The 21752-nt window shown below is 35.5% G+C and overlaps 2 protein-coding genes across 15 annotated transcripts in view; one reads left to right on the forward strand and one right to left on the reverse strand.

The window, feature by feature from the left end:
* The window catches only part of MBP (myelin basic protein), a 125904-nt gene extending 114187 nt beyond the window's left edge, over nucleotides 1–11717 (forward strand). For 8 of the 9 annotated variants that reach the window (XM_068932021.1, XM_068932022.1, XM_068932026.1 and 5 more), the window contains 5 exons: nucleotides 1917–2021; nucleotides 3263–3298; nucleotides 3884–3916; nucleotides 6651–6776; nucleotides 9928–11717. In XM_068932021.1, coding sequence (XP_068788122.1) covers nucleotides 1917–2021; nucleotides 3263–3298; nucleotides 3884–3916; nucleotides 6651–6776; nucleotides 9928–9984 — 357 coding nt within the window. In that variant the 3' untranslated portion in view covers nucleotides 9985–11717. The remainder of the gene's footprint in view (nucleotides 1–1916; nucleotides 2022–3262; nucleotides 3299–3883; nucleotides 3917–6650; nucleotides 6777–9927) is intronic. The other variant, XM_068932020.1, reaches the window with a different exon arrangement.
* Nucleotides 11718–14986: 3269 nt separating this feature from the next.
* The window catches only part of ZNF236 (zinc finger protein 236), an 82873-nt gene continuing 76107 nt past the window's right edge, over nucleotides 14987–21752 (reverse strand). For 5 of the 6 annotated variants that reach the window (XM_068932015.1, XM_068932014.1, XM_068932016.1 and 2 more), the window contains 2 exons: nucleotides 16022–16198; nucleotides 14987–15619 (listed from right to left, as the gene is read on the reverse strand). In XM_068932015.1, coding sequence (XP_068788116.1) covers nucleotides 15492–15619; nucleotides 16022–16198 — 305 coding nt within the window. In that variant the 3' untranslated portion in view covers nucleotides 14987–15491. Of the gene's footprint in view, nucleotides 15620–16021; nucleotides 16199–21752 lie in introns of those variants that run through there. The other variant, XR_011139104.1, reaches the window with a different exon arrangement.

Consider the following 21752-nt stretch of genomic DNA (forward strand, 5'->3'; position numbering starts at 1 on the left):
GGTTTCCGAAACAAAGCATGGATATGGATTTTTTTTTTTTTTGGGGGGGGGGGGGGGAGGAGGGGACTCAAACAAAAAACCCCGCACACAGCCAAAGTAACTTCTAAACGTGTTGACAGGAGAACCAAGGGGATCCTCTTCTGCTGTCAAAGTAGAAATTACTGCACAAGTATAAACAGGACTGAGTGCCTGACAGTATAGAAATCTCAAAGACAATCTAAAATTCAGAAATTCCTACTATTTAAAGAGTTAATCTCTATACAGTGCCAGCATTAATTAAAAAAAAAAAAAAACACACACACACACCCCACACTGATAAAGTACTAGCTGAACCTTGCATCAGCTACTCTTTTTTTCCTAAGGAAGTTCATCCCCTAAGCAGTATACCTGAATTCTATTTCCAAGAATTGCTTAACGGCACAAGGAGATGTCTACTTCTGACTCTCTTTCATTTTGGATGATCCAACATAATATAAATATCTCTCTTTCATACAAAAATCACAAGATCTGACAGAACTCATTAAAAATAACACTTCCATTTTGTAGCTTTGAGCAGTAACATTAGATAGTTTCATAGGCCCTTGCCATAGGCCCAAAGATCTCAGAACAGGTAAATCTGTGCAGCCAGTTTTCAATATCAATAGCTTGAGGCATCCAGGGTCATTTTGAAAGATATTTATTGCTTAAAGGTATGTCATCAGACACCTCAAAATGCAAAGAATCTCTTCAGAACATCTGAAAATTTTCTACTGCTATTAATTTATTAGTCAAAGATCACCAAACCACCAAAAATTTAGAGCTCTGCTCCAACAAGAGAACCAACCTTTTTCACCAAATAGTTTTATGTTCTCTATATATGATGAAAACAAATTATATTTTAAGTAATTATTCAGATTGTTTTATAGTCAAATGTTCATTCAAGTTGTACTATTAAGGAAGTGCTTATGTGAGCAACTGTCTCACTACAGAAATCTAGTTAACGTTAAGAGACCAGTGAAATTTTTTAGTATCAATGTGATGCTTGTAGCACTGTATTTCCAGGGATTCATTACACAGAGAATCATTTTGTTCCTATTATTTTCATTCCCTGCTTCCTTCTCTCTTCCCTACTGAACATAGCTTGGTTCTGTGCAACTGACAGTGAAAGCTGCTGTCTCCACACTCACAATGATGGAAAGATGCTCATGTTTGGCTCACTTTATTCCATGGTTCTTTTTTAAACTTAGTAACACAGCATTAGTACAGTGGTAACTACACATAATTCTGGACACTATTTTCACTGCAACAGATACCTGTCCAGGTATTCAATCTTCAAAAAATCATTATTGCCCTTTCACCTTCACTTACGGAAGTTTTGTCTGTATTGCCACTAGAAGCGCTACTGAAAAGAGAAAGTAGTCAGTCTCATTTGATTCCCTCATTCTCAAAAAATTTGCTCTTCCAAGTTCCTCAGTGTTAAGTAATGCGTGAAAACAGAGGAAATGATGCACAACCCGTTTTTGCTCTTGCATGGAGAATGACTCAACATCATTATAAGTTCTTTTCCATCTCAGGTTTCATTTCTAAAATTGCATTTTATGATCCTTCTTATGAAGTAATGAAAACTTTAAAGTTTCTGCTATCAGAACCCTCTAGTAACAAGCTGAGTTCCACCACGCTGCGCTATAATGTTAAAAACGGCATTTACATATATGCACAAACTAACACGTATGGACTATCTACTTACCATTGTATTAAAAAACTGCTCCATCAGAGCAATGACAATTTTGAATTGCAAGCTCTCTATATTAATAAGGCATTTTTCTCCTCTTCTCCTTTTCTTTCTTTGCTTGGTGAAAATGAGTTTCTCCTTCATACAGTGGCCAATTACCTTTCCTTCCTGGTTGACTTGGCACTATACCTATTCTGCTTTTCAGGATATACATGCAGCCAGGGCTAGCCACGTAGGGTCCATCCCTCAGAGGTCTCAGCATGGGCGGCCTGGTGATGACAACCCCGTAGTCCACTTCTTCAAGAACATTGTAAGTCTCATCCCTTGTCGTGTACTAGAATTGTTTAGGATTCATCAATAACCAAATACACCACAATCACTGGCCGTTATATTGAACCTGATGAATTGTACTAAGTCTGCCTTTGAGTCGATCATGATATTTGATACAAGAGTAATTTTACCTGAAAGCAATAATAAAAAGCTACAAAAAAGTGGGTGAACTCACCATTAGCATAGCAGAATTTCAACAACAATCATTACAATTATACGGCTTCACCGTTTTGCGGTGTTATGCGGTTCCATCTTTGGAGTTGGCCATATTTAGGAATGTCTTCCATTTAAAAGCAGATAAAAGTCAAATGTGTGCTATGCAACGTCTAGTAGAGTACTCTCTTAGTATTTGGTGTTCCTTAGATAGCACTTAATGGATGTGGTAAGTTTACTCCCAACTATGAAATAGCTTACACTCTTGGATGTCATTTGAAACCATAAGCAAAATAGCCCAACCTCTTTTTCCTGATGATCTCATTTAAGACAGTAAGAATTTGTTCGAGCTCTGAACTTGGCTGGTTTTACACCACTAAAACTCTCACAAGAAATATCCAGGAAAGATGGAATTTCCTCATAAATTAAATTCTTGAGCACTGTGTAAATACATAACAAAAAGCAGTATTTTGCCCTTTAAAACACTGTATAGCTACTATCTAGAAACAGAGACTGCCCATATTATATTTGCAATACATCTTACCACACATTTTGATCTGTACAGCTGATACTACCGATTTCACTCTTCACTTTTTTCTGAAACAAGGATCTCAATATTTTCATGCCTAAATGCTGAATAAAGAACCTGCAAAGGATAACAGTACCCTAAACCAGAAGTATATCTAAATAGCTCTATTATCTCTATTGATAACCAGCTTCACAAATCAAGTGTCCCAATGCTGACATTTAAAACTGTGAAAGTAACACCCTATCAGTTTGGAGTGGGACAGAGTTATTACTGGATTTAAAGTGTAAGACCTACAATAGGTTTAAAACAATAAAGAGAAAACTTTTATGATGGAAAAATACTAACACTGCAATTAATCTTTGAACCATCTGCTAACAACGGGCATTTTGAAATGTTCACAAGGCAATGAAGAGCAGGATGAAGCTAGACAACAACTAATACGTAAGGCATAACAACGCATAGATAATATACAAAAGGCTTGATGATTCCCTGCATATACTTTTGCCTTGGTTTTATTAAGTTTTTGTACTGATTTCCAGGTCTCACCCCGTACTCCTCCCCCAATGCAAGCAAAGGTAAGTGTCTTCAGGGGCTCATGCAATAGCCAGTATCTTTTGTGGGCTAATTGGTATCAATTCAACTGCTAGTCTGATGTATTTTCTTTTATGGTATTCCTTAACAAACAGGAGCTACTGGTAGTATTTAAAACAAGGGACTAAGACAGAAAAGCTACAGTTCTCTTTCTCATGTGTTTCCTGATTTCCTGCACAATCTTTTAACAAATCAAAGCCAATCACAAGGATCTTTTTATTCAAACTATGCTGTGATTACTTATGTAACTAACAAATAATAGGCAATGGTTTCAAACAAATTTCACACACCTGAGACCGTCCTTATGTTTACCAAACTCAGCTAGCTCCTTACGTACATGACACTGAAACTGTGGCTAATGAAGTTATTTCTTGTCATTTTAATTGCGAATTTTGCCTTTTCCATTTTATGGAATAACTCTACGCAGATTGTTGCTTTCAATGCCTCATTATTTGGCCAATATTTCATTCTTTTTTTTTACTGCATTTTCTTCTTCTGTGTATCATACACGCAGGTGCTATGTTCCATAGTGATCATCATGTCATTGTTTCTATTTCTTACATGTACAGGGAAGAGGATTATCCCTCGCCAGATTTAGCTGGGTAGGTGACAAATGTGCTTTCAATAACAGGCATTTTATTTACCAGGCCAAAGCATATCTTGCTCCATTGCCTCAAGCTGCTGCAGCAACGTGATAATTTTGTTTTGTCTCAATTTTGCTATTTTGCTTTTCCTATCCCACTTTCCTCCCTTCTCCCACAGCAGTTTAAGATGGTAATTTTGTTGCTTGCTCTCATCCAGCAACTTGACAGCCTTGCAGTGATAATTTCTTCTGCTTTAGCACAAAGGGAGCAAAATCCACCGCATGGCAAAAGCCTCTTCCTTTAAGATTCCTGGAAGACTCATCTGCTGCATTTTTCTTTTCATGGGAAGAGGAAAACAAAGGAAGGCAGGGCTGGGACACAATGGAAACTTGTTCCACAGTTCCAGTTGTTCTTAAATACTAAACTCTGCAAAGCTAACGCTGTCACTAATTCAAATATTTTGTCTTACCTTTCCTTGCAAACATCTTTTAGTAAGAAGAGATCTGCCTAAAAGGCTGTTAGACAAGTTCTTTCTACAATTATCTCACAACTAATTAAATACTACTTCTCTACCACAGGTTTAATTTTTATATATGGGACCAACATGTAAATTACTTGCACTTTAATACAACGTATCAAAGCTTTAAAGCCATTAATCATTTCTTTTACCATTTATCAGTAGAACATACATTTAGTTGATGTGTTTATCATCTTAGAACCTGTGAAACTGAAAAACGTTAAAGTGCTGCCCCGTCGGTTAATATTCTGATATATTAACCTGCCTTCCTATTTTTCATATTCTCTACAAAGCCCAAAGTCTTTAACCCATACTCAGATAAAACTCTCTCTGAAGCCAATAATCAGGGGATTTCTATTTCCATAAGGTCTTAAAACATGCTGACTTTAGAATGTGCAAATCTTTCCAGTTAGCAGCAAACTGAATTGCCATGCCTGTGGTTATGGCCACAGGCTACTAAAAGCTTCAAAAAATATTCATTTTAATTATTGCCTCATAAGCCACCTGACACATTTTCTAGAGGTATCTCTCTCATGCTACTCGTTTTATGGAGCAGACAACTATTCTGGGGGGTATCCTTCCACTTTGTATCCTTCTGCTGAAATTGGTGCATGTTCTAAATGGCTGCACAATTAGTATCAAAATCATCATTATTACTGTAATTCCACAATCAGATCCTGTTGAAAGCTAAAGAGGGTTCACTCCTGGCTCTAAAAAAAGGAGACTTCACCATGTTGTCCTTTTTAAAGGACGAAGCATAGTACCTCCTAGATGAAGAGTTTCCCACAAAAAATTAAAAGTTCAGAAATTAAGGTTATTCTCTACAAACAAGCTAGTCTTCATTCTTCAACAGCAAGTTTGATAGTACTAGCATTATATCCTTGGCTTATGCTTTCACCATTTTAGTGTATTATTTAACAAAACCAAAACCAATTCCAGCTGTTACATTAGAAAGACTAAACAATTAAGCTGAATGCCAGAGCATCATTCTTGCTCTCTTGACTAAGCACTGTGATTGTACAAAATACAAATTTCATGGATGGCATCTGTGATTTCGATAGTTTCATCCTCTGCTTAAACGATTAAAGGCTTCAGGTGACATTTGACAACAGTGTAAAATTACAAAACATTATTAGTCTTAATAACCAGGTCTATAGATTACAATATACATACACTGAATTACATTACATCTCTAAAAATCTCCTCCCAAACAGGCATATGGCATTGCTCGCACTGAAGAGTAATGTGGTACCCAAATCTCACAGTCCAGCATCTTTCTTAAATACGCTCAAGAAAACAAAAAGACACACAGTGAAAAATTATCCAAGCTTACTGTTCTGCTTTTCGCAAGTCCAAAACGTAAATCATTCAGCAAAGAAAAAAAACTCAAGTTAAAAACATTCTATGTTCAAAATGGATTATCAAGGTCAGTCAGTATCTGCAAAGTATGTTGACTTAGCATCATGACTGTGGAAGCAGTTCGGCTTTCTTGACTTGAATACAACACTACATGAGCTGGCTCAAAGCTGACAAGTTTTCCCCTATCTGGGGTGGCCCCATGCCTCCGACCGTGGAACTAGCAGGAATATAGCATGCTCAGGTCAATTTGTATCCAATGATATAGACATAACCAAAATCTCAACTTTTACATTTCTTTCAGAGTTGTATGAAAGCAAAGGCATTTGTGAAACATTCTTTTACAAGACAGAAAGAAACTTTCAATTTTTTTTTCCTCCCTCGTAACATGTATCAAAGAATTGATAGGACTAAAAAGTAATCTGAAAATAATCTGAAATGTAAAGTCTACTCTGAGAACAAACATGATTTGAATCACGATCAGTTTTTCTTCTTCTGCTCTATCCTCATGTGCCATTCAATATATTTTTAAACAAAATTTGAGTAAATTAGGCTTCCTTCTCATGACCTGTAGTTGTTCTTAGTATTCTTTTAACTGTTTCATGATCACTTTCTGATCATTTTCTTCCCACCCTACATTTGAGTGTCCACTTTTGATTAATTCCTCTATTGCAGATTGGTGCTTGTGCTCAGATTTGAATATGTTCAGAACCTAACTTTTTCCTTCATCCTTGTTCATTATCTAAAGGATGATTTTTCTTCAACGCTTCCAAATTTCTAATATAAGTATTACATTTCAGCAATCACAAAGATTACAATGTGAATACATGATAATTTGAATATGATATTTTTAATATACATAAAAATCTTTCTTTGCAGGGTGGTGAAGGACACAAGCCAGGATATGGAGGAAGTGGAAAATTTTATGAGCATAAATCGACTCACAAGGGACATAAGGGATCCTATCATGAGGGCCAGGGCACTCTTTCCAAAATCTTTAAACTGGTAAAGTACAGTTGAACTTATTATAAATACAAAAATTGAGTTCAGGAAAAAAAAAGAAGCCAAACTTCTCCAGAATGTGCCATGTTTGACAAAACTACATTTCCCTAAGGCTTCTGAAAGGAACAGAATTTTCATGGATAAAACATAAGTTTATCTCATGACCTAGTAACTACTTACGTGATAGGAAACAGAAGTAAAAATAAATTGTCAGTCACCATCAGGAAAGAAGGTAAGTCAGCGAAGTCCCATAAAGACCTGTACTAGGATCTGCGTTTACCAGTAGACTCACAAACGATCTAGAACTCAGAAGGTGAATGAGGTGACAAAACTTGCTGCTGCTGATAAAACTATTCAGAAGAGTGAAAATGAAAGATAACCGAAAAGCTCCTGAAAGGTAGGTAGGGTCTAATTTGATAAACACTTATTTCAGTTGCAATGGTAACTTCAAGAGTCCCTGCTTGTTCCCACTCCAGGTGTGAGAACTCCAATGGTATATTGGTACAGTGACTTGTAAAGCCAGATGGTAAGGCAAATTAGAAATCTGTGTCGTACTAAACATAAACAATCTGCCAGATCTTTACATTTTGCCAGATCTTTAATTTGGTTCAGTTCCCCAGTGTGATTCACTACCCCAAGATCTGCCCCAGCAAGAGAGCGAATAAACAAAAACATATCAGGAAAAGGCTAAGTCAGGATCCAGCTACCAAAAAAAAAAAAATACTGACCTGGGTGGCACATTAGCATGACGCGCTTTGGTCGGTCTGACATTCTCAAATAAACTTACCTCATAAAGTCATCTCATAAAAAGGTAAACAGTTTGTCAAGAGGTTAGTCCTCAGATATTTTTTTAAAGGTACTACAAGACTTCCAAGAAAACATCTGAAAATGTAATGATTTTCATTTTTTCGATGGAATCATTAGAAATACAAAACAAATACTCGGAAATTTTTATCAGAGAGAGATTGTCCTGAAACACAGAATGTCAAACTCAGTCGACTGGATACTTCGAATACAATGAACATGCATTTAATGTTCTTTGTAGTTAACGAACCCAATTCATGTGTAACAGATGTACCAATCCACTGTGTACTTCGAAACAAAAGAAAAACGCATCAAGCAGTTAAGGCTTGCTTTTTACCTGTGTAAATCTCCATTAATATTATCAAAGTACTATGGTGTAAATCCATAGCATCTCAGCAGAATATAGCCCATAATTTTTCACTTTCTTTATGAGGAAAAATACATATGAAAAGCACATCATATCCATCTGCAAATGACTGTGTTTTTCCTCATAGGCACTGAAACGTTCATTTGTAACGAATCATCTAACATACTATTCTCATATAAAGAATGAAGTCAGCCGTATTCTTGACTTCAAGATAGAAGGTCTGAGAACCATTGGCATAAATTATCATTTCAAGCTCTTATTCTCCAATAAGAGACATGACAGTACCTTCACCTTTAACAAAAATACCCGAATAGCCATTATAAAAAATGTATGCACCCTTCACTGTAAAACTGTTTCAAACATATGCAGCACCAAGAGACAGCTTAAATACTTCAGTGAGGTAACAAGAGTTCTTAAGCTGGAATTTAAGAAAATGAATGAGTTCTTCAGATGCCTAAATAAAATCATTCATTTACTCTTTAAATATAAAATTTAAGTATAATTTTCTCTGCACTTGCAGATTTTTTTGAGTTCAGAGAAACATTAACAATATCTTGGCTCTTCTAATATATTCACAATATTTGTACAATCTGTCTTTTGAAAATTCTGAAAATATCAAATTCTACTCTTTCTCAAAATTTAATACGCTCTTCTATTTTTTACATAACTATCCCAACTATATTAGCTTGGATTTTTATGTATCCAATGATAAACATATATCAGCTCTTCTTTTTAGATAGCCGTTTCTGAGTCATTATAACTTATATAACTCATTTTATTCAGGCCTAGCTGATTTAAACCTATTATTTATTCCAGGAGGCACCAATAACTATCTCTTTATACAGCTGGGCAGTTGTCTTTATGAATTACAAACCTGTTACCCATTCTTTGAGATAACGTTAACAGGAAAAAAACATGCCAGTTACCTAATGGATTATACAAAATCCTCCTTGAAATGGCTCAATAAAAACTGAGGAGACAAGGTCTGAAAAATAAAAATGAAGAAAAATATTAAGAGTAGAGAAAAAAAAATTCCCAAAGTAGATGTGTGCTTAAAATTTTTGAAGAAAAAAGTTAACAGTTCAATCTTCAACTGACTGCAGTAACAATTACCACTCTATCTCACAGCTGAGATCATAACCATACGGTTCAAGATCTGCCTAGAAATTTGCTAAAACTACAGAAGAAAATACCCAGTTTGCCAAAAGAGTAGTACCACAAAAAACGAGACGGCAGAACTTCAGCTTGGATTTCATCTTTGCTATTAAATTAAAACGTAGGGCAATTATAAACTCTTTTCTCAATTGCAAGTTTACAAATTGTTACAAGCACAAGTCTAGTCATAGAGAATATCACTGTTATTTTCTAATTATTTGTAAAAATAACCCATAATTCAGCCCTTAATCTTATTCCTTCATATTTTTTTCTGGTATTTGCATTTGTGGTTTCGAGGCAAGACTGATGCTGATATAACTGCATAGGTTAGCAACTTACCCTAATAAATATTACACAATGGAATGCTTACATTTCATTTCTCTCAGATGCAAGACTGTGAGAACTTCTATGCAAGGTTTGCATTTTTTTAAGTTATATAAACAGTTCAAGAGATGGCCAGAAAGGTATAAATCTCTAAGATACCCAAGGAAATAAATAAATTGCTTTCAGTACAAAGGCCTGGATAAAAGTAGGCATCTAAAAACATTTCAGGAGAGGCTGCCTAGCTCTGCATGAGAGATTTAATGAGAATGAATTAATCCTATGTGAAAAAATACTTAGGAAAGGCTTTTTTATCCCCTCTCCAAAGTGGAAATTCAAACAATATTTAACAAGACAATAAAGGTCTACCCAATGTCTAAAGTGTAATCACTGCAGACAGTTTTCATTAGATAATATTAAAAATTTTGTAATATTATCGATTGATATTTTATAGCCATAAAAGAACAGTACCTTCTAATTAGCTTAACTTTGTTCTTCCTTTCACAGGGAGGCTCTGGTTCCCGACCTGGATCACGGTCTGGTTCACCAGTTGCTAGGCGCTGAAGCTCTAAGATGCCATTCAAGGATCATGTACTCTGCTTCATAATGTAACTGCCTTAAAATTAATAACAACTGCAAGAATTACCTAGACAGATGCAATCCATTACTTAACGCCAATTAAGTTTTGCATGCAGTAGATTATACAAACTTCTATTGGCAATCCCTGACCAACAGTTGAATGAAAGGAATACACAAAGTAGCTTTACTAGATGTTTTCCTTATTTTAGGTGAAGTAACAAGCTCTCTGACTTTACTCATTCTTCTTCAGGATGCCCTAACTATATGCTGGACTTCATTATTTCTCCCAAGTACCTAATTTAAGTGCAAGTCTTCTGGTTTCTTTCAACTGAGCATCAGAATTACAAATACAGAGCTAATGTCTTGAATACTGAGCGCTGCTGTTAGTGAATTTCTGAAACACTGCTGTAATAAAAAAAAAAAAAAAATCTACTATGTGCAGAAGCTGTAAGGACTGTTTATCCAAATACTTTTTTTGATTTGGGTTTTTGGGTTTGTTTTTTTGTTTTGTTTTAATCTTCCTTCTCTCACTCACAGAATAATTTACTTTTCGTAACAGGATTAGGCAGTCATGGAAAGGTTACCAAACACTGGGAGTTCAAGGTATGTGAAGCGTGGGAGGGGGCAGATGTTGTAGAATCAATGAGATGCAGAGCAATAGTTATAAGGAAGTTCTTTCCATACTATAAATTGCTCATCACACCCAAACCATTAGAACTAAGAGTGGATGAGGGAGAGAAAGAGGATTTCAAATTTGAGTTAGACTAAAGAAACAAGGGATATTCCCTGAGAAGAAACATCTAAGATTGTACACGTGACCACTGAAAGTCACGGTTGCTCCACACAAACTCTGCTGCAACAGCATTAACTTAGCAGTATATTAAGTACATAAATAAATAAATACGTCTAATTTCGGAAAGAAAGCCCTTCAGTACTGGTATTTAAGGTAGTCCTGCACATCTCATGTTAGAATTCCAAATCTTTCTCTTGGTACTGCAGCAGTGTTTTATTTGGTAAGTTCATCTTTTGACTGAATAATATCTGGATGCCTGTTGACGGCAGCGCACCAAAGCAAACTCATAGTAAACTACTGTGAGCATTTAACTGTTGTACTGTAGTTGCCTCATAGAAATAAATTATAACTGAGTTAGATACAGATATTAATTGTTCACAAATTACTAAAATGAATATGTGGCAATGGTATTTCCAACCACATATAGGGAAAAAAGGCTCTTCTGAATTGCACTGTTTTATTACTTAAACTTACTATTTCTTCAAACTATTCTCCAAGTGTCTGATTAATTTTTTGGTTTGTTTTAGCCTATGCATTGTAGACTACAATTAATGCTTACCAGGTTGAAACCGCATTCCTAATGAGTGCCCAGTAAAAGTTACCTAAATATATTAATTCCATTTCACAACTAAATCTATTGTAGGTTTAAATCAGTATCCATTAATATGAAGCAATGAAAAAAGGAGAGGATAGAAAAGACATAGAGACTAAAGAAAACAAAACACCAAAATTATTAAGCATACACACACCTATTACTTCTTCTTTGATCTATATTGGTTGCTATGTGTATTTTTCTACTGTAACTCCACTCAGATGTATACTCTGCAACATAATAGTCTATTTAATTTGAACATGTATTGTTCTTATAGGAACATAGCTTTTAAAAAATTCATTATTGAAATAAAGTAATCAACTTGTAATGAAACTTGGACAAGTTTTGTTTTGTAACATAAAACATTACATATAAAATGTTCTGGTTTTCTCTCAATTTATGAAGAATGTTTAGAAACTGAAAAATTACGCTTTGAGCAGGACTCGGTTGCCTCCCTACAGGCTTCTAGTCACATTGCAGCTGACTTAGCACAACCCATACGACCATTTCAGATATCCTATGACAACCAAGACATCCCCATTAGGCTGGCAATCTGACACAAGACTTATGGGAGATCAGTGTGTCTGTGGAGCAGCAGGCTAAACTGGTAACGGCAAGGTGTAAAACACCCATGTTCAGGCAACAGAATCCTGCCCTTCATAAACAAGTACAACACAAAGTATCTTCTTTGAACAGGGTATGTGAAAATCAAGCTGATTTTGAAAGCAGCCTTCAAGAATTAGAGAGAATATTTAAGGTGAGAAATTGAAAGACATATCTTTCATAATGCTGCATTATAGAACTACAGAACTTATCTGAAGCTTTTTCCTTTCCTTCATCACTCTCCTTTTCCCCTAAATGATCTTTCTCAGAGGCTGGAAGTGCCTCTTTTTGGCTTTACTTCCTATTAAGAAAAAAAAATTCCTTATAATGACATAGCACTTTAACATATTTTACCGACAGACATCTCTTGTAAGAGACTGAAGCTTCAACTGAAACTTTTCTTTTAGCTCTGATGAGTATGCGTTCAAACAGAAACACGACTCTTAAGTAAAGGGTTCTTTCCTGAAATACAAAAAGACAATCTGTAGTTTTAGAAGGTGTGTGTCACTTCAAGCACGGAGGGAATGGACATAAACCAAAAGAAACAGGAGCACAGACACAAGCCAAACACCCTGAGGCTACAGGATAAGCTTAGGACTGCATCAAAACAGAAAGAATGGAAGCCTGCCTAAACACTACTCCTTTACCCCCAACACAATCTGACTCTTCAACAAGGCCTTAGGAAAAGAGTTCTATTTCTTATTTAAAAAAACAACAACAAAAAAAAAACCACCCTAACCCCCATACAAACCACTTATCTACTTCTATTTTGCACGTCTCAACACATCTGTTACAGTTTCTGTATCTGTACAGAACATCAGACAGATTGCTTTGAAAATTTCCAGTTCAACTTTACAAAGTAACCGGGGCTATGCTGCAGAACAGCTCTTTCTTAATAAAGGAAAAAAACTCTATGTTATAATACTCAGATCAGATTCTTGAAGTTCACTGGGTGGGGGGTAAAAAAGGCAAATCAAATGCCGTGTGAGAAAGCAGTTTAAAACATCTATTTATTGTAGCTGACAGGACTCCAAATGCTGAAGGAATGGCAGATTCAATTCAGAAAAAATGCTGGGAGGATTATTTAACTCATGCTGTTTATTCGTCATTTCCAAGACTTGCAACATGCACTCATTTCCTGTAATCAAGACTTCAAAGCACTCTGAGAACAGACCACTTTAAAATGGTATCTTTTTACTCATGAGATCTGCTGTTAGCGTATGCTCACTTCGTGTCAACCGCTACTAGCTTTTACTTGCTGGCAAAGCAATCACAGCTAGGACAGATAAATGCTTTCGAGCACTCAGGAATCACAATCCTGTTTTAAAGGATAGAATTACACCTGGATGTGACCAAGTGCAAAATAATTTTATGTCATACTGTAGATAGAAATCTCTGGAAAGTATTATTATCTATTCAAGCAAATAAATTCCAACAAACTGCTCTGCGTTTATGAAGTATTCTCTGAAAAAAAAAGTGCAAAGTTGTTTTTGTCTTTGTTTGTTTGTTTTTATGGGCAGTAGACACAATATAGCACATGAGAACTTATTCAGGGTTAAGATTACATAACTTAAAATACTCTTTATTATAGGTAAACAGGAGGCTACACCATGAGCTTAGTATGTCCAGACAATGACTATCAAAGTAAAATATGTCTTTCTGAAACAGTTAAAAGGCTAACACCTTGTCTAGAATGAAAAGCACTGCTGAAACAACTTCATCTGCTCTAGATTTAACACTGGGAGGCACGCTCCTGTTTAACAAAAAAAAAATAAAATCTGTTTAAAGAATTTCCTACTATCCAGAATCAAATTGAAAAAAAATACACAAAGCAGAGTTTGGAAAAAAGTAGTATTATTTAACATGTTTTTGAATTAAATATTTCACATAACAAAAGTGTTATTTTCATGTCACCAACTATATTACTTATATACATATGCCAAAGAGTTAACAAAAGAATTAAGAGATGGCCTATCAAAAACAACAGTGATTTCTTGTATCAGGAATCTGAAATAACTCGTTTGAATCATAGATAAAGTATAAACAATATTTACAAAAAGGGACTTCTTGGATCTGTGGGCAATTGCTTTTTTCAGAAAGTAAATTAAAAGTTAACTCTGTATTACAGTACAATGAATCCACCACTGATCTAGAAGTGCTCGCATGAAACTGAAAAGATGAACTTCCTGTAACTGGGGTTACTATTTACAAAATATACTTATCAGCCACACAGAGGCTCATATAATCTGTTATATATATATACATACACACACATATCTCTCTCTCTCTCTCTCTCTATATATATATGTAACGTATAAATAAAACTCAAAAGAACAAAGTAAAAAAAAAAAAAAAAGAAAGAAAAGAGCTTCTGTCTTTGGAATGTCTTAAAAATGACTATGTTTTTACTCCAGTGTTTCTTTGTTACAAATATACCTAACAAGTGGCACCTTTCAAAGCAGTACTTTGTTAACTAGGTAGTTTTGCTGAAACAATGATTTAAACAAGAAAAGTGTAACATATTTCCAGAAATCACAAAGAAAATAATGAGGAATTTACAGATTTGAAATAATAACTGTTTACAGACTGGTGACTTCTGTATAATATGGGTGACCTAGTACGCAGCTAGCTTTGACTGCTGCAAACAAAACTCTGTGTTCACTTCCCGGCTGTAGTATATGGCTGTGCTTTCCACAGATAATGAGATATGCACCTGCTGACCCAATACGGCAAACATAAGACATTTTTATTTTAACTTCTTCTAGTTTGGATTCTCTTTCAATAATTATTGCTGAGTTTAAAACCTCAGACATTTTAATGTATAAAGCATCAACTGTCTTTGCAGTTGGAATGGAAATGAACCTGCTCCCTCTTTCAAGAGTTTAGCTGCAGAAATGCCCTAAATTCATGGTAATTTATTTTTTCCCCCACAAATTCTCATAATGCACTAGAAGAAGCTTAAAAATAGAAACATAGCATTTTCCTGTGCCTTGTTTAAAAAAAAAAAAAAAAAAAAACAACCTGCATGCATCTGCTTAGTAACATTTTGTTTCCAACCTTCAATTATTTCTTTAAACAATTAAAAAAAGAAAAGTTGACTGACAGTTTCATGATTTTCCCATAAAGTTATTTTTCACCTTCTTTAAAAATGGGAATCATTCTGTTCTGATATGAAGTTCCAGTTTATTTTTCAACTAGATATACTGGCTGTGAGTTAGAAGATGAAGAAACTGTATATAGTATTACCTGAGTTCATTGATTCATAGACAACTTAGCACAGACTAAATGATGTTTTCCCAATATTCTTCCACAAGCTTAAAAAAGACAATGATTCTTTTAGGTCATTTTTGTAAATAATTAAAAAAAAACTATAATATATTATTCTATTGTTAATATTTTCAATGCTTGAAGCTTCAACTGTAAAATCCATCTTTTACTTTTCTGAAAACTTATTTAGAGCAGTTCAAGTCCTGAAAGCATTCTCAGCTTTCAAATTTCAAGGTGTCATCGAAAAACATTGCCTATACTTTGCCATTCACTGGAAGATTCTTGTACAACTTCTTCTAAATTCAGAGCACGACTGATATCTTCACCTTCTTGTTCTTGATGATTAGCAGGTTCTTGTACAGGACCTACCAAAATACATGAGAAAAATAGCGGGTAAAGAGCAGGTTTGGGGATAAAAAAAATTATGCTGGGAAAGCTATTACACAGCTACTTCAGATTCTGTGAATCCATTAGACACTGCTTGAAATTTGGAAAAAAACGTCTAAGATAATGGATTACTTTCATATAATAGTTTCTGAATTTTTTATTTTCTTAATACAGAGCTCTACATAAAAACAAGGAACCAGAAGCACTAATCAATCTCTGTTTCAACCTACTTTTGGAGTTTTGGGTTCAACTGCTAGCTTATCAGTTTTGCTCTTTTGCTATATGCCTCATTCTTCTGTAACTCAGGAGAAGTGTTCTGTGCTTTTCTAGTGAAGGATATGACTTTCTGCATTCACTATTGCTATTATTATGCTACATACCAGTGTAACCATGAGCTCGTTTCATATGGAGTTTCATATTGCTTTTCTGTGTAAATCCCATTGCACAGTAATCACATTTGTAAGGCCTCTCCCCCGTGTGCTTTTTCATGTGAACTTGAAGAGCGCTCTTCTGGTTAAAAGCTTTTTCACATAGCGTACACTGAAATGGCCGTTCCCCTTATAAAAGAGAAAAACACATTTCATAACTTCTCATTTCAACATAAATATATGGTTCAGAATACAGTAAAAAACATTGTTAAGGTGACCTAGAAATTAAAAGCAGACACAATCATTTTTTCTTGAATCTATCTCAAAACGGTCTATGCTATCAGCCACATAACCCAAATGAAATATCCCACTATTTATAAGACTCCTAAACCATCACACATTACATTGACATTGTTATTTTTCCTATCTAGTATAAATTATCTTAACAAAGGATGACCTGAATAATTTTAAAAGACTCTAGTTTGAAACAATGTCTTCACAAGTATAAGAGTGTACCTTTATAACTTACCTTTAAAATAAACTATTTAATATAGAAGTAAAAAAAATTAGATTACCAGTTTGAATTTTCGGTACTCAGTGGGACCCATCACCTTTTTCCATCGCTTACCAATAATACAGATAAATAATATTCTAGTATTAACAAAGCTGAAGTTTGTATGAAACTAGAACTTCAAACTTGCTGAAAAAAAGAGTTCTGGTAATTTTATGTGACCTGTGGTCTCCTGTGCCATTAACTATTAGTGATCCACCTAACTTTCCAAAGCAAGCATATTATTCCAAATCTGCCAGAATGTTACTGATTTCTAAATATAACCTCAGTAATATATTCACTAAAAAAAATCCAAATCTACTTAGTAAAACCAGACCATTGCTTCAACACTCAACATCACAGCCTGTGGTGTCAATACAAGTCACACTGGTGTATGATACCAACAACTTATAAAACACTTTCTGAACTTACAAACATATCTTGTTATTCGTTAGCACAATAAAGCCTAAGAAGGAGCATAAATACTTTTCCACAATTTTCTTTAAAGGAGTAATTTCTCTCTTCCCTCATTACCGATATGTTAATATCTCCACATGCATTATAGCTCCCAAGCTAAATCCAATTTTCAGGTAATTAATAAAAGGTCATCTTAAGCTACAGGAACTTCCCAAGAAGCTGATTACTAGAAACTAAGTAGAGCATTAATTAACTAGAACTGCAGGTCAAATAGTAACAGAAAAAGCTCTTATTGTGGTAAATATCAGCCAAACAACAGGATGAATGGAAAAGGAGAAAAGTCTCCAGCACAAAAAATAAGCAAAAAATAGCTCCCTAATAAGCAAACGTTTCACCTTGTCTCACTTATGTCTGCACTTGTTGCTACTGAGTATAGTTATTATACCTGCTAAGCAGGAACGGAGTTTCTCTACGTAGAATTTAAGGATTTCTGTGAAAACCCAGTCAGAAAACAAATTTTGTTGTTACCTCAACAAAATTATCTGCTTGAATGGAAACAAGGCAAGCTAAAGATGTAAGAAAAAGATCTTTTCATGAGGAAAAGGGGCAGCGTAGCTTTTGCACACAGACGCAACCTGAAACCGACATTACGAATATGAAATAGGACTTCCTGGCTAACTAAAATGCAAGAGTGTCTCTGGGACAGCAAGAATCAGTACTGTGAATTCAGACTTTCCTTTTTCTCTTTTTGGCATCTTTTATTTTTTTCTACTTGAAAAGCAGACAGTTTTTCTTGGGTTAGGACATTATTTCCCTTCCTATAGAGGTCTCTGATTTCTGGAGGGATGAAAGTATGGCTCTCACTGCTTCATTTCAAAGAACTCATGAAGCATCCTAACTGAAGTATATTAGTATAACAGAAGTTACAGAAGTATACGTAATTCTGTTAGAATGCCATTTCCCCACGACTACCTGAAACACTTATGCTACTGTGTGTTACTGTGAAGCAAATGATATTCTTATACCTCTAAGTCAAATTATATAGAGGGAGGACAGATTTGGGTGGTGAATAAGCGGAGAAGATATGATTACTGTTCAAATCACGCATTAATTCAGCTACCAATCAAGCAAATTCATCTTTCAATCTTGAAAACAAAGCTTCTAAATATATTTTTACTATGAAAGATAATTGAGAAGGTTTGCAGAATATTGCTTGTAACTTACCTGCAAACCAAAGGTACACGGTCTGAGAGGAAGGTTTTTGAAAGACTACTCCAATGAATTCATTCAGGAATGTAACCACTGCATGGCATTTCCACTAAAGCTTCTGAAAACAACTACATGTCAGAATCACTTCAAGGAAATCACTGGAGCAATGAAGTTCTATATTATTACAATCTTCATTGCCATGGCAAAATTAAGGTCAAAGCCACACCTGCTTTTGATATGTGATTTAGTGGGTATGAATTATTTTCAATCAAAGTTCCTCTACTGGTAGATCAACTTTTCCAGAAAAATGCTGACCTGTTTTCTGGGTGCATAACATAACATTCAATTTTTTTTTTTTTTTGGATAAGACTAGAGAATAGGTCAGAAAGGAAAGGGGAGTCTTGAACTGGAAATTATAACCTCGGCATAGAAAATTTTTACTGATGCTAATTTCACTGGCTTGAAGGAAAATTTATCTAAGTTTCCTCAGATATGATTGACTCCAGGTTTTCTACTCTGCTAGGATAAGTAGCCCTTTGGATTACCAAATGGCTTTTTGGGTAGAAGTGGAAGCCTCTGCTTCCCTCTCATTTCTGAAACATTTTTCCAGACTGCTCTTCATTGATGAATATGAATGTACAAGATATTTAGAAATATTCAGAGAAACACATTTTCCTTGTGGCCACTGTTTCAGTATGTATTGCTTGCTATAAATTGTTTACAATCGTTTGATCAAGATAGGCATCACAAACATTCTTTCACAGACAAGGATCGTACCTTTAGGAAAACTAATCAGTTTATATTTAAGTGAGGCTTTCCTACCAAAGCTTATGTAAGGGCACTTATCTAAAGAGTTCTGTACAGCACGTATTCACATATTCACAGCACGTTCTGGTCTTAAAGAATTTTTAAAAGAACTTTCTCTTCCAAAAGAATAACCACCATGTGGGTGGAGTTGCTGCTGTAACAACTTCAGGTGTTAACAATAATATAAAAATGAATTTAGAAATAGGAAATTATAAACCAGTGATTAGTCAGAACTACACTTGATAACATCAAGATACAAGATATCATATATACAACATAAGGGAGCAGAGACTTGAAGAGCCTTATCTCAAGGGAGTAGCCCTGATACAAATACTTAGCATTTATTCCTGCAGCTTGCAGACATTCATGGCTCATCAGCACTCAAGTACAATAAATCCAAAAATATCTGAGGCTTTACTGAGTAAATTACAGGTCATTCCAAAATAGAAATAATTTTTCCTGTGATGGTGTAGGTTTACAAGAAACAGATAAGTAAAACGACTCTGTTCTGTTCACAGCCTGCCCTAAGAAGAGCTCTGTGTATTCTAGCGTGCAGCAAGAAACAAAGTGGGAAGGTGGGGAACTGGGCTTTTTCTCTACTTTCAGATTATTCTGTGGAACTCCCAACTAGAAAACTGCCTTTTTCTAAACCTTGTATTATTTAACAAATTATCAGGGAAGACATTCAATCTTCTTGGATTTTACCTTCTGTCACTTTTGTCCTGCCCCTCGAAATGAACATTCAGATTATTTTATCACAGCCACCACAAAGACTGTGGTCTCTGTCCCCCCTTTCTTCACTTTTACTCTCCCAAAGAGCAATCAGCATTCACCAACAGCTGCAAATTCTCTTGTTGGGAAGGGAGAAGGCCTGTAAGCAGTCTCACCATCAGCTAGTACACATAGGCTTAACAGAGACCCCTAAAACGTGAGAAAAACTGTGCCAGATCAAAGGTTAGCTCCCCACAGATAAGAAATCACCTTCCATTCGTTGCTGCAAGCACCTCTTATAATATATGGATTATACATTACCTGTAGTACGGCAATTCCAACTGGCAGCAGTTGATCAGTGATGAATTATGCTCCCTGCTGATGAACTGCTGCAAATACCTGTCACCTTGACCAAGAGTTACTGCTTACCTACCAGAAGTTTTACTATAATTGGATGATCAAGCCCACTAATATTAAAGTCTAGCCCATTATACTTGCATTGAAAACTTCCCTTTTGTTAAAACACACTCCAGCTGACCTAACCACTATATCCCACCCCCACTGCAGTATTTTTGCAACCTGATACATAAGGATTCCACCCCTTCCCAGCTCAGTACTCACCCATCTTCCTCATCTCCTTTGTATTTCCCTTATCCTCCCCATTGCAACATCTCTAATCTGCTCTCAGGATTCCCAAATCTCAGGACTTCCTTAGCAAAAGGATTCAGTCCATACACTCATTAAGTTTATGAACCCTGTATCCATCCTCCTATGCTTTCCTGTCGAAGAAATCTAATCAGCAGCTGAATAACATGTGAAACGACAGGACCAGCACCTGCAACCTCCCTGGCTCTCAGTTGCCCAACAAACCTTAATACGTGTCAAAGCTCATACACTTGTGTAAATTGCTGCTGTTTTACCTTTGACAGCATATGGATTATGTGCTGAAATTAGGAAACTGAAATGGGCCACATTCATTTCACTGTAACAAAGCAAGAAAACCCACAGTAGGCTGCATGATGTAATTCCTACACAAACATCTGGAACCCTTTGAGTAATTCTTCTCCAGTTCTTCCTTCTTTCTGGTAAATCATTTCTTTGCAAATCTCACAGGATATTGCAAAAGCCAGCAAGAAAACACAGAGACAGATTCAGAGATGCAATACTAAAAACTGCAAGACTGAATCTGAGGATGCGAAGTGAAGATCTAGTCAAAGATGAAATTGAGATTATACCCCACAAGACAGGCAAGAGATGCTAACCACAGAAAAAATGACAAGGTTAACAGAATAGCTTAAAGGAAATTGGGAACTTTGTTTTAGATGCATGAACATCAGCCAGTAGCTAGACATCAGAAGATGATTTTGGGGAACCAGAAAACGCTGGCTGACTCACTGAAGGAAAGAATTATCCACTTCTGGGAACCTACTTTTGCTAGAGTACATCCTGTCTAATTTCTTGGTCCCTTTAAGATTAGAAGAGAAATCTGTAACTCTCCCATTCCTTTTTAATTCTAGTATCCATGAAAGCTTTTGATTGGTAACAGTGGTACAGAAAGAAGTTGTTTCAGAGAACTAGCTCCTAGAGTCAGCACTTGCGTTCTTAAGAACAAATTTAGCATTTTTTTTTAGTGAATTTAGCAACAAACATTACTAAATTTAAAGGGAGTATCTTATGGTAAGTATCAACCTTTTAATTTCAACCATCTGTTCTTAAGATGCAGAAGGTGAAGATGAAGGCAGTTGAGCTGTAGTATGTACAGCCTTTTCTTTGCAGTAGGCCAAAAGCTGCAAGCTGAAAGGACACTTAACAAAAATGAGTGCTCCCTTGGAGAAGACAGTACAGTTCTTATAGAGTAAGAACTGTGGAAAATAATAAAGCACAAAAGAACACAACAAATTAAAAGCACTAGCATTGCAACTAGATAAACTGAAAAATAGCTTAATAACAATGTAACATCACAAGTAGCAGTCAATATCAGCAGTCAAGATTGTCCCTTCTTTAAACCACTAAACTCACGCAGTCATTTGCACACTCTCCTATATGCTT

This window comes from Struthio camelus, chromosome 2 (genome assembly GCF_040807025.1).
Source record: "Struthio camelus isolate bStrCam1 chromosome 2, bStrCam1.hap1, whole genome shotgun sequence".
NCBI lineage: Eukaryota > Metazoa > Chordata > Aves > Struthioniformes > Struthionidae > Struthio > Struthio camelus.